General features: G+C 36.8%; 2 protein-coding genes across 2 annotated transcripts in view; one reads left to right on the plus strand and one right to left on the minus strand.

Moving 5' to 3' along the window:
• The window catches only part of LOC120359561 (sodium channel protein Nach-like), a 297616-nt gene that overhangs the window by 234495 nt on the left and 48997 nt on the right, over nucleotides 1-14124 (plus strand). The gene's annotated exons all lie outside the window — the stretch shown is intronic.
• On the minus strand, nucleotides 406-2181 carry LOC120359566. The gene is made up of 2 exons (XM_039457544.1): nucleotides 2086-2181; nucleotides 406-2015 (listed from the first exon to the last, which is right to left on the minus strand). Exon 2 carries the CDS (start codon nucleotides 1483-1485, stop codon nucleotides 796-798), a length of 690 nt encoding a protein of 229 aa, XP_039313478.1. The 5' UTR covers nucleotides 1486-2015; nucleotides 2086-2181; the 3' UTR covers nucleotides 406-795.

Genomic DNA, 14124 nt, shown 5'->3' on the forward strand with positions numbered 1-14124 from the left:
GAATCTTCAATCAGACCCTCTTCTAACAATTTTGTTACTTGATTTTCTATTTCTTTTCTGTCTTCAATTGTGCATCTGTAAGGGCGTTTACAACAGTATTTCTCTACTATTAAGTCAATATGAGCCTCATAATCTCTTACCCTACCGACATCGTATTTATCTTTAGCAAATACTGATTTATATTTGCTTATTAATTTATCAATTTCAGATTGCTGATATAAATCTAAATGGTTTATTAAAGCTTGAAATTCATCCGCATTTATATGTTCATTGAAGTTTACTTCACCTTTTTCTTGTTTTAATATCTCAGAATGTAGTAAATTTTCTTCTTTCTGTTTGTCATCTGGTATATTAGAAATTTTGATATTTGTTTCAATTGTATTTTGAATACTTATTTTTTTTCCATGTCACCTGAGAATTCAGGAATATTGACATTTTTATTCTCATCTTGATTTTTATTTTGTATTATTTCCAGATTTTCATTTTGGATTAATTTGAAATTTTTTATGCAATCCAAACCAATAAGAAAATCATAATTGAAATTTTCATTGTCCACAACAAAGACGTTCATGATCCTCTCCATATTGTAGATTTTTATTTTTAAAGTAACCGTACCTTTTGTTTTGTTTACACCATTAATAGTTTTCAAGTTTACTATTTGTACATTACTCATATCTTTCTGTTTTATCTTCAATAATTTTGCATTAATTATTGATACATTTGAGCCTGAATCATAAATTCCTGAAACTTCTAAGATGTCATTCAATAGGTTGACCTTAATTAATGGTGATATTTCTAGTTTTTTGGGTTTTCCTTGTTTAATTCTATTTCCAATTCTGAATTATTCACTGTTTTCAGTAGATCTGTCTTTTTATTTTTTTCACTTTTTTCTCTAAACCAACAACTTGATTCAGGATGAAAACGCTTACCTTTCTTTGCCTCCTCACATATTTGGCATGGTTTTTTTTCCTCAGCCTTTTTTGACTTGTTATCAGAGTAAACTTTTCCTTTTTTCTCAACAAGGTGTTGTAATCTGCTTATTTCGTTGTATAAATCTTGAGTTTCTTGCAAAGTTTCTCTGTCAATTTTGTTAGATATATAATTTGGCAAGCCAATTGCTATGAGATCTATCATTGTTTCCTTATCTATCGACTTCCTTACTTGCAATAGTAGTTTTTCTTTCTTCAGAGTATAATCAAGTAAAGGGCCTGTTTGATATTTAAATGCAAAAGCGTATCTAATTGGAGACCAGCCTTTATTCCCAAAAGTTTCATAAAAATTCTTTTTCCATTCGCTCCAATCAGATTCTACTGTGAACTTTAAAATCATACAACTGTACCAGTCTGCACTAGATTTTTCAAGGAAAAACTTTAAGATTTCAATTTTTTTTCTATCCTCTTCTATCATACAGCGTTCACACTCTTTTTGAAATTCATTTATCCACTGGTTTGCATTTGAATTTTTTCCATCAAATTTCTCTATCATAAAATCTTTAGCTATTTTGCTCAAGTTTTGTACTTCTGATTTTTTTTGTTTATTTTCTAAAACTTCCTCTAGTAATTTTTTTATTGTTTCATCTGACGTACTTTGTGTCGTTTTTTTTTTATTTCTTTTTCTGTAATCTCTTCTAAATAATAGTCTTCAAATAGTAAATTGCCATCTTCATCCAAATATACTTTTGATAAATTTGCTGTTAAAGTAATCCAGACTTTTCTAAATTGATTTCTCTTTTTCAGAGTGTTCTTGACTCTTCCAAATATTTGTGATGTTATTAATTCTTTGTGTAGATTTATATTTTGTAACTCATCTGGTATTGCAAACGTGCGCCCATCTGGTGTGCCAATTGAGGTTAGGCACAGTATTGTTGTCTTCCCATCTGATGATCCTCTCATCATAAAGTCAAACCTTAGTTTGTCCATTTTGCCGAAATATCCGCAAAAATGTTGTTTTGTAATATGTCTTTACTATCCAATTGGGAGATTGGGAGGTTAGAGCAAAAACTTAATTGCGTTTCCCTGTGAAAACAAAAGTTCTATTTACACTATGTACAAAGTTATTTCCTACATTAATTTCCTTCATTCATACCTGTGAAAACAAAAGAAACAACATTTACAGCTTTTACTTTCGGTATGTTTTCTATAAGAATTTATTTAGATAAATTTCCACACTTTCTAAAAACACGTGCTTCTCCTCCTTCTCTCCAGGTACGCTCCCTAGTGCCTCCTATGTCACCGTCTAGTGACTCTCTATCGGTAACGTGGCAAATTCAAATCCTTTAAGAAAAGTATCGACACCCATATAATTGTGTCGTGATTTTCTTTATATATATATATATATATATATATATACAAGGTGTCCGAAAAAGGTTGGGACACCTAAATATCTCGGGAAATATAAATTTTACAAAAAAACGTTTCAAACAAAAGTTGCATGGTTTCAAGGGAAACATAAGATAGTGTCATTAATTTAACCTTGGATAGTTGTTTGAAGGTCACGTAAAAAACATCTTTAATTTTTTTAATGGGATTGTGAACTTTTTGTTACGTATTCTTGTAGCTTATCTCGAGACTTTTCCAAAACACTACAAAAATGTTTATTTTTGTTGAGTACTTTCCGAGTTGAGAAGCTTGAAAGCTACGGTGTACTGTAACTTTCAACCGTCACATCTCGAAAAGTACCTAACAAAATTAAACTTTCTTGTAATGTTTTTGAAAAGTCTCGAAATAAGCTACAAGAATACGTAATAAAAAATACAATATTAGAGTATCGGTAGTTCCCTAATTTAAGGGTATCGGTACTTCTCTGACAATCTATATTTTTTATTGCATATTCTTGTAGCTTATTTCGAGACTTTTTCAAAACGTTACAAGAAACCTTATTTTTATTAAGTACTTTTCGAGTTGAAATTTACGCTTGAAATTTACAGTACACCGTAGCTTTTAAGCTTCACAACTCGGAAAGTACTCAACGAAAATAAACTTTCTTGTAGTGTTTTGGAAAGATCTTAAAATAAGCTACAAGAATGTGTAACAAAAAATTGCCAGTTCCTTTAAAAGAATTGAAGGTGTCCTTCACGTGACCTTCAAGCAATTGTTCAAAGTTAAATTAATGACACCATCTTATGATTTTCTGTAAAATTTATATTTCCCGAGATATTTAGGTGTCTCGACCTTTTTAGGACACCCTGTATTTATATATATATACACTGTCACGTATTTTTCTCACGCTGGAGACCTACGGCAAAATACGCAATCAAACAAAGACGGAAGATGTTTAATGTAAAGAGCGCAAAAACGACAGAGAGTTACGATCTAGATTTTCCCTATGTCACGAAGTTGGGCACCAGACGCGATTATACCGATCACAGATCCAATCTTTAATGCTAAGCTCTAATCCATACCACGGTAGGCGGTCAGACAACAACGCAGAATTGTCGTTCGCACGCGGCCGGCTAACTCTTCTAACCGGTAGAGGGACGGAGTAGCAAAGACAGGGACAAAGCGAGTTTCTTACAGGAGGAAGCGTGTCGGCAAGAAATTAAACAAAGTTAGGCCAATGTAACAAGCAAAATATAATATATTGCAAGGAAAGACAGAAACAACATACAGCAAAAAAATTAAGCAAATGCAAAAAAAAAAACAGCAACCGAAATACGTAAGAAGGAAAAATGGCGGAAAAATAAACAGAACGTGAAAATTAACTTAATTTCTACAACAGCTACGCTATAAGCGAAAACTACGGTGGCAAATCACGTGCAAAACACGCTAGCCAATCGCGCGCGTTTTGAACGGCGTGGCAAGAACACGATAGCCAAGCATTCGCTAATAAGAGCTCCTTAATTCGAAAGAAGCACAAAAACATGCATGCGTTGACGACAACGCAGTCGTCGCAACCAAAATACAAATTATCCCAAAACGCGCTGTACGAAGCGCCGATATCTCGGGCGACCGTGCGATCACGGCCGCGGCACGAAGCCGCAAAGCCATCGCACACGTACGCGATGGCTTTTTGCGGCTTCTCGAGAAACCGGTCGTCTGCGAGCTCCTACGGCGGGAGACCAACGTAACACGCGGCAGCCGACAGCTAGGTGACTTGACAATGTCTTGTGCTTGAGGTGGATGGCCAGCTAAACACGAAAAAGGTGCGTTCAATCGCCATGCGGCGGACGCACTCGCACATTAACACTAATGGCTCCACCTCAGAACACCAGTGAGTCGGCACGGGCAACTTGTGGCTTCACACAATGCTTCGAAGAGTTACCTCGACTACGGCACCGTCTTTCCTCCGTTTCGTGGATCTGCGGGGACTCGTCCGGGCCTGGCACACTTTCCAATAGTCGACACTCCGATAACTCAGACCGATATCAGTCGCTTGCTCAACGCTTAACACGCACGCAGGTTACCGGGTCGCACGCAAAAGCCCGGAAGATCGTGTTCGATGCGCGATCGATGAGCGCTACCCCTCCCACAAGGTGCGCGGTATCCTTGCGCCTAGCGGCGCGGCCTATCAGCGGCCGCCCTTATCTAGCCGTGACGTCATATCCGCGCACTGACAGGTTTCCGCTAGTGTTTTGCGGTTTCCTTCGGTATCTGACTTCCTAGCCGCTCTCGCCGTCTCCACGGATAGCAACTGTAACCTTTCTCTGTGACTATTCTTCGCCGCTTTTCTTTCGGGTGAACAGCTGGCATTCAACGGCTTTTGTTTTGGCCGTTTGTCTGCTCCAGGTTGTCCATCCCTGGGGGCCTCGCGTGAGCCTCTCCCGCGTGGTGCTCATTTGTCGCCATATCTTGCCTAATCCTCCTCTTCGTCGGCAGTTTCCAGTGCGCCGGCCCTGGACGATCGTTCTTGCTTCTTCTTACTGCGGTCGACATCCTTTGTCGCTGCTGCTCCTTCGACGACGTTTGTCGAGGCGCCCAATTTAACATAAAAATAAGCAAATAAATAAACGAAAATAATAAACGCTATTCAATCTCGCGGAAGATCTCGCTTTCTCGTTGAGTTCCCGGCCCAGTCACATGCGCACCCTGGCGCTTCGCGTAGGCGGAGAGATAAAGTGGCGAGGCAGGAAAAACTGCCATGTCACAATATATGTGTGCATATACAGGGTGTTTCAGACCACCCGTACACCCCTTTTCTCTTCGCAGGATTAGGACCAATCAAAAATATGTTCAGACGAAAGTTGTAGGGTTTCAAAAGATCTATTCAATGATCTTATCAGTTTGACCTTGGATGGCGTCGCCAAGGTCAGATCGAAATCACATTAAGTTTTTTAAATGAAACACCCTATTTTTGATTCCAGAATCTAATAGCTGGTGTCAAGACCTTTCCAAAACACTACAAGAAAGTTTATTTTCGTTGACTACTTTCCGAGTTGTGCGGCTTGAAAGTTACACTACCGCCAACACCATGTAAATAACAATATAAAATCACGCGTTACGCAGAAAGCCGTGCAGCCGACACAAAGAAAGTAAACACGCGAGCCGGGCCAACAAAAACAGATCATGAAAAATCGTGAAAGTTAGCTGTCGCGACCGTAGATAGTCACATACATATGTATGTCATAATATTATGTAATTACATTATTACTTTAACGGTAGCACACGAGCAATAACGAGCGCGGCTTTCTGCGTAACGATGTCTAACTCGTGATTTTATACATATTGTTATTTGCATAGGATGTAGTAGAGATGTATTCACCACAACGCTATTGTGACTCAACTCAACACGAGTGACAATAACTCTCTCAAACTTGTCACCTACGTCTTCAATAACCGTCATATCAGTATCAATCGCGCAACAAAAATCCGACCCTCTTTATTAGTCTAGGTTTATTTAGCCATGTCCTATTCCAATGAAGAAGCATATGATATGCTGCTAATTTTAGGTGAGTGTCGAGGTACATTCATTGCAGCGGAAAGATTGTGGCGGGAACGTTATCCTGATCGGACTCCTCACTCGCGAAATGTTTTTTCACGTTTGGCTAAACGAATCAAAATTAAAGGTGTCGTTCAGCCTCAACATAACAAAGGTACACAAATTCGTCGTCCGATTATGGATGAAAGAACAGTGGAAATTCTTGCATCGACAGAATTGAACCCTTATGATTCTTTAAGACGACGAGAACAAGATTCTGGTGTTAGTAAAATCAGTGTTTGGCGCATTCTAAAAAATAACAAATTTCACCCTTACAGAATGTCTGTTCATCAAGCGTTGAATTATAACGATATTAGACAGAGACTTGTATTTTGCAACTTTATAAGACAGCAACCACTTGATTTCCACTTGAAAATTTTATTTTCTAACGAATGTACACTTAAAAGTGATGGATCTGTTAATACTTGGAACTCTCGTTATTGGGCACAAAATAATCCTCACTGGTTGAGAGAAGTAGATCATCAAACCATTTGGAAAGTCAATGTTTGGTGTGGAATTATTGGAAGTCAAATCATAGGTCCTGTTTTCTTTGACGAAAATCTAAACGGTGATAGATATTCCGCCTTGATAATGACAGATCTTCCTGTCTTACTAGAAAATATTCCTCTGCAATTGCGCCTGAACATGTGGTTCCAACAAGATGCATGTCCGTCTCATACATCGAGAGTTGCTCGTGCGGCATTAAATACTATGTTCCCCGACAAGTGGATAGGCAAATACGGTCCAATCAATTATCCACCCCGATCATCAGATCTCACCGTCCTTGATTATTATTTCTGGGGAAGGATAAAAAACTTGGTCTATCATGAACGTCCGACTACGAGGGATAATATGATTCGTAGAATAAGTGAAGCAAATCGATCCTTACGTGCCGAGGAAATTCTTCGAGCAACCAATGATTTTCAAAATAGAGTTGATGCTTGCATCGCAGAGAATGGTGCTCACTTTGAACATTTAGTCGCTTAACAAAACATACACTCATTCATTCCCGAACGTGAGAGGCAAGGGGACTCACGTGAATCAAGCACCCCAAACGTGAGAGGCAAGGGGACTCACGTGAATCAAGCACCCCAAACGTGAGAGGCAAGGGGACTCACGTGAATCAAGCACCCCAAACGTGAGAGGCAAGGAGACTCACGTGAATCAAGCACCCCAAACGTGAGAGGCAAGGGGACTCACGTGAATCAAGCACCCCAATGGGATGAAATTCTCGTCAAGTCCACGTCGTTCATTCTGGATAATGCTAAGCACGGGAAAATGCATACAGTCAATCTGGACATGATTGATCATCAAACATAATCAATCCAGTTAATAAACAAAAGCAGAGTACATAAAACTTTGACTCCCCTTTTCCTCCCCCATACACATACGCATGCACGTATGCACACACCCACACACAAGATTAAATCCGACTAAGTAACCACCACATGGTACATCTTGAGTAATGCTGATGCTGGCGGTAGTGTAACTTTCAAGCCGCACAACTCGGAAAGTAGTCAACGAAAATAAACATTCTTATAGTGTTTTGGAAAGGTCTTGACACCAGCTATTAGATTCTGGAATCAAAAATAGGGTGTTCCATTTAAAAAACTTAATGTGATTTCGATCTGACCTTGGCGATGCCATCCAAGGTCAAACTGATAAGATCATTGAATAGATCTTTTGAAACTCTACAACTTTCGTCTGAACATATTTTTGATTGGTCCTAATCCTGCGAAGAGAAAAGGGGTGTACGGGTGGTCTGAAACACCCTGTATATATTAAAACCGTTTACTCTGAATTGAAATCCTTCCTTAACTCTCGCCTTTCAGCATCAGAAATGGGCCACCCCAGGTAATCGGCTCTCGCAGTAATTAGGCGCATTGTTTGGAATCGGTGTTAGTAAACGGGTTTGTGGCGTCGTTCCATCGGGCTGCCGATTGAGCAGAGAGTGAAACAATCACGCAGTAGACGCGTGCCGCCATTAGCATTTTCATACGCAGTTCGAGTTTTTGTACGTTTCAGGCCAGAAAATAGATCGACAACAACGGGAAAACCTACCATTTGCCAAATTACAAACAAAGGCACGACGATACGGGTTGGATCCCCAATCCCTCCACCAAGCAATATTCAACCAAATCATGAGTTATAAAGAAAGAAATGGTGCGCTTGGTCATATATCTACAGGGGTCTTCCCGGTACAAAGGAGGGGCGCACTTTCCGGATTGGCTTCGACAAGCGGCAGAAAGATATGCGCCGCAGAAGAGGCTAAGCCAGGTTTGGACCGTACTCTCTGAGCAGATGAGGCAGCAACTTGCAGAACAAATGAGACAACAACAGGAGTTGATGCAATAATTCATCGCTGCAATGTCCTTCGGACAGAATTGCCCGCCGCCGATTCAGCTGATGCAATCAATAGTAAAACCACCGTCCACGCTCGGCGCTGAACCTAAGCAGCTGAGAAATTTGCTGTTCTTCACGGTTTCTCCGGGCCAAGCAATAAAATTATTGCCGTCGCAAGTACCCAAATATGCCGGTGCGGAACGCAACGACATGGACCAATGGATCCAGAAGATAGAACAAGTGGCCCGCATCCACAGAGCCTCCGAAAACGTCCAGTTAATGGCTGCCACGGGAAAGCTCATTAGAATGGCCCGTTGGTGGTTCGACAGCCATACGAGTACAGTTAACCAATCCTAGCCCGTCTTTAAACAAGCCATCAAGAGACGCTTCTAGAGAGAAATCCTAACACACGTTATAATGCAACAAGTCATGGCGCGAATGTGGAATTTCCCCAAAGAGACGTTTCAAGAATACGCCGTGGACAAGCTGGACATAATGCATAACTTGGGTTTTCCAGAAAGAGATAAGATTAATTATCTCGTCAATGGCATAAAAAATACGGCTATTAAAAGTGCCGCAAGCATACTACAATTGGACGACAATTGAACACCAGCGGAGACCTGTCAGTTTTTGAAAAGGATATACAGCATCACAACGTGCACACGTTCTTTTCCGAGAGGAAGACTTTTGTTCCCTCTCAGAACACAGAGAAGGACAAAGGAAAATTATTCCAAGAAATTAGCAAAAGAAGCAGCGCCGCAGGCGATTCCAGCAAGGAGCTCTTCTGTGTCTACTGCAAACGCAAAGGGCATACTCGCAGCGATGACTGCTCACTTTTGCTTTTGGTCGAATCAGAACGTTTGTTTATGGCTATCAATGGTGAACCAATTCGTACCGTCGGATTAATTAAGTCGTCATTAAAATTTGAGTCGTTAACTAGCTTTAAAGGACAAATCGAGTTATGGATATTGAATGCTGAGAAATTTGTGGACATTGTCGTCGGGCGTGATTTCCTACAAAGCTGCCAAATAAAAGTGATTTATTCTCCGGCAGCCGAAGAGAGAGAGAGAAAAAATTAAAGCTCATACGGCAAGTTGTTTTAGCCGACGTCTTAGAAGAAACGGAAAATGCAATACTCGTTCTGGTAGAGAATGCGAAGATTGACTTTGACAAAAACGCATAACAAAAATTAATAGCCATTAGCGGAAATTGAAAAAACGGAGGTTGTGCCTATACAGGATGACTACGCGGTCAAAGTATCTCTCAAAGATAATACCAATTACGCGTTCGTGCCGCAACGGCTCGCATGGGCAGAGCGTCAATAGATGCACGAGATAACGGACAATCTTCTTAAAAGAGGTATTATCAAGCATAGTATCTCGCCATATTGCGCTCGGGTAGTGCCCGTTAGAAAGCATAATGGCGCGCTGAGATTATGCGTAGACTTGCGTCTTTTGAACGCGTGAGTTCATAAATAAAAATATCTCTTCCCTATAATAAAAGATTGTATTGCGCGCTTGGGAAACAACTCGATATTTACATAGACATATTAGACAGATTCCATAATATCTCCGTTCATCTCCGAAACATACCAAGTACTTCTCTTTTGCCACTCCAGATGAACAATTCAAATATACTCGGCTCCCGTTTGGTTAGTGCAAGGCTGCGGATAGGAGGGATAAAGCATATAAGAAAGCAATGTATAACGACACCGAACAAGATTGGTTATAGTATAAAGTCGAAAGAAATGCAGTGGTAAAATTAATCAGGGAAAAGAAAAAAGAATACTATAAAAATATGATACATTTTAACAGAGGAAATCCTATGACTTTATGGAAAACCTTAAAAGAAGTAATTAGGGGCCAGTCAGTAGGTATAAAGGAGATAGGAAATATAGATTTTGAGATTTTAGGCGATACCAAAGAGTGCATTATAGCTGATAAATTTAATTTATATTATATACAAAGTATTAATAGTATAGTAAACTCTATAAAAGTAGACAGATCCGGTAGTGATATAATTGAATATTGAATGAATATATAAGAAAACTATTCATACTATCAAAAACAAAAGTTATAGAAAATTTTGAGGTTGTTACACTAGAGCAGCTAGAAAAAGTCATTATGGGATTACTAAAAAGAAAGGTACGAAAGAGGGGATATCTAATGATATGTTGAAGGTAGTTTTTTCTGTAATAAAAGAACAATTTGCGATTTTAATAAATAATTTTTTAAGAGAAGGTCACTGTCCGGAAGGTTGAAAAACCTCTACTATAATACCATTCCTAAAGATAGATAAAGCACAAAAACAAGCGAATATAGGCCTATTAATATGTTACTAATATATGAGAAAGTGCTAGAAGTAGTAGTAAAAGAACAACTTGAAACATATTTGGAATCAAACTGTATTATAACAGAGCATCAGGCGGGGTTTAAAAAATATTATTCGTGTGAATCAACAATTCAATCTGTCATAGACAAATGAAAATTAATAGTAAGCAAAGGAAAAGTGGTAGGAGTGATCTTCATGGATCTTAAAAAGCGTTTGAAACAATAGATAAAGAAAGATTGTTATAAAAAATCAATACGGAATTAGAAGATTGATCTTAGAGTGGTTCAAATCATACTTAAATAATAGGAAACAACAGGTGCGATTCAATCAGATATGGTCTAAATTATTGTCTACAGAATACGAAGTGCCACAAAGTTCAGTACTAGGACCTTTGCTATTTATATTATATATAAATAATATAAATGAATCTATCCAGAAGGGTGCAATATAAAAATGTTTGCAGATGACACGCTTATATATGTAAGTGGAGAAAGTAATGCGGATGTAGAGGTAAAAATGAATATCGCTTTTAATGTAATCGAACATTGGAAGAATATAAATAAATTAAAAATGAACGCAGATAAAACAAAATATATGATAGAAGTATTAAAAAAGAATTAAAAGGTAATTGTAATGTCGTGAAGTGTCTAGATGGAATTGAAATAGAACGGGTATCAACTATGAAATATTTAGGTATAATGCTAGACGATAGACTTAGATTTCAGAATCACTGCAATTATATACTTAAGAAAATAGGGAAAAAGACAAGCTTTTTAAACAGAATAGGTAACTTCGTATCAGTATATACTAGATGGGGATGCGCACGATTGGACACCGCATGATTGGACACCACCACTCACAGCGGCCGATGCCTAGAGTTTTTCCGTTGGTTTGGTTAGATAAGTCAAGATGATTGGTTGGTGTCCAATCGTGCTGTGTCCAAAAGAGTGTCACCCTACTAGATGTATTGTGTACAAATCCATCATAGCACCTGGTTTCAAGTACTGTGCCACTCTATTAGTTGGGATGAAACGCAATTGAATAAACTTCAGATAGCTCAAAACTGTGCCATGAGAGTAATTTTACAGTGCAATAGATATACTAAAATTGAACACATGCTACATGCCTTACAGTTCATGTCTGTAAGGCAACGGTTATGTTATAACGTTAATGTATTTATCTTTAAAATATTAAATGGCATGGCTTCGGAGGAGTTAAACAATAAAATAGAGATAGTGGGAGGAGAATGCAATAGGCAAACGAGGCAAACAGGAAACTTAGTAATAACTTTCCGTAGAACTAGAAGTGCTCAAAAAAGCCTTTTTTATGAAGGTATAAAAATGTTTAATTCGTTACTCACTCTAATTAAGCAATGTAGAGAATTAGTAGCGTTTAAGAGACTGTTAAAAAAACATATATCAGTTAATATTAATATATAGTTAATGTACATATAATAATTGTGTACAAAAAATAGCTGCGAAAGCTAAATAAAGGTCAATCAATCAAATTAATCCATCTCTCTCACTCTTTCTCTCTCTCTCTCTCTCTCTCTCTCTCTCTCTCTCTGTCACGCAGTCGCACTTACTTACCGACGGGCAATTCCCGTTTTCGCACGTGTGTAACAAGAAGCCGAAGAAATAAACGTATATTATATTATAACATCTGCTCGCCTTTCATTGTGTTAAACATCAGCACCAGCTCCGTAGTTAGGGGAGATCGGGGATAAAAGTTCCGATTTTAAGAAAATATCAAAAATGACTAGTAAAATAATTTGTTGTTCCTTTGACTATTGACTGATTTATCATCAAATTTATTGTATTTTAGGATTATAAGGTTAATTGTAGTATATTATCATTGATTTTTGTACAAAGTTATTTATAAGTGTCAGAGTCAGAGAGGAACGTTTTACCCCTTCATGGGGTTAGTTGTTACTGCACTAGGGTAACTTGTTACCAAAAGATATAAAGTTATTTAAAAAAAAAAAAAACATTTTTTAATAAATCAAAACACGTGAATTATATTTATAATTAATATTTAATGAGGTAACGAGACAATCAGGTACATTAAAGCTAAACAACTGATATTTATATTTAATTATAATTATGTTAACAATCATAGAGTTTATAATAATTATAAATCACATTTAAAACTATATTTTATCTTATTTTTTTGTAACAAACATTTGTATTTATGAGATCAGTACTTTGAAATGATCTTTACGATCCTTCTAAATAATAAATTTAAAAATCTAATCTAAATAATAATAAAATAAAAAAATGATCAGCTTTTTAGGAAAACAATATTAAGATAATCTTTGTGATCTTTTACGTACCTAAATTAAATAATAATAAAATAAAAAAGGAATTAACCTTTTAGAAGAACAATAAAAAGTTAAATATTAAAAACTTAAAAAAGAAAGCAGAAATAAGAACATTTTATTAAAATAAAAAATTTTTTAACTATGAAAACATGGCGCTACTGGATAAGAAAAGCAAGGAAAAGAATTGACAGAACGATTGCAATAAATGTAACACTTGTAAAATATGCGTTATAAAAACAATTAGAAATAAGTTACAGATTAAGTTTCTTTAACATTTAAGTAACATTGTAAGTTATTATAATTTTCTGAATTACTATTATACTTTACAACATTTCATTATTAGATAGATATTTAAATATCTAACAGCGTCAGGTTTTTGTAGTTTAAAAATGTTTTATTTTAATAAAATTTTCTCATTTTTGCTTCCATTTTAATTCTTTGAGATTAAATGTTGTATATTCCATTAAAACTTTTTCTGTCTTTTGTTATATGTCCGCATGCTATAACAAAATGAAAATCGATATAGACAACTGCACATATGCGACAAGGCAAATTTTTCCAGGGTAACAACGTACCCCAAATTACGGTAACAATTAGCCCTATTCGACACATGTAACATCTTGATACAATTTTTTGCCTACATATTAAAATGAACAAATAAACACTAGTGTATCATATTTCTGAATGTATATCCATTTACATGAACACAATAAATAATAGGAACTACCTTAAATAAGCGAAATAGACAAAAAAATTACGATGGACAAATATTTACTTACTTGATTTACGAGCACGTCTTTACACAGACCGCGGCGTAAATTAAATTAAACGCTACTTGCGATATTAAGATAGTTGCCGCACTTGCGTGATCGGTTGTTGTTTCGTGACGTACTTAGAACATATCGCTATCTTTTTTTATTTTGAAATTATAACCACCGTAACAACGTACTCCAGGAACATTTTACCCCGGCCTCCCCTACTTCAGTTTTGCAATTGTACTTCCAAAATAAAGCTTATGTCTTCAACATGCTCTCATCACAGAAGAATGCGTTGATTTTTGTTTTACTTCTATTATGTGTAATCAAAGTTATTTATAAGTTGAATGAATAATTTTTTAATTGAACTAGTATATAGAATCTCTACTCATAAATACTTTTTTATGTTTAAGTCATGAATTATATTATTTAATCTGTTCATAATTAAAACAGATTTTTAAT

The sequence above is a fragment of the Solenopsis invicta genome, chromosome 2, assembly GCF_016802725.1.
Source record: "Solenopsis invicta isolate M01_SB chromosome 2, UNIL_Sinv_3.0, whole genome shotgun sequence".
Taxonomy (NCBI): Eukaryota; Metazoa; Arthropoda; class Insecta; order Hymenoptera; family Formicidae; genus Solenopsis; species Solenopsis invicta.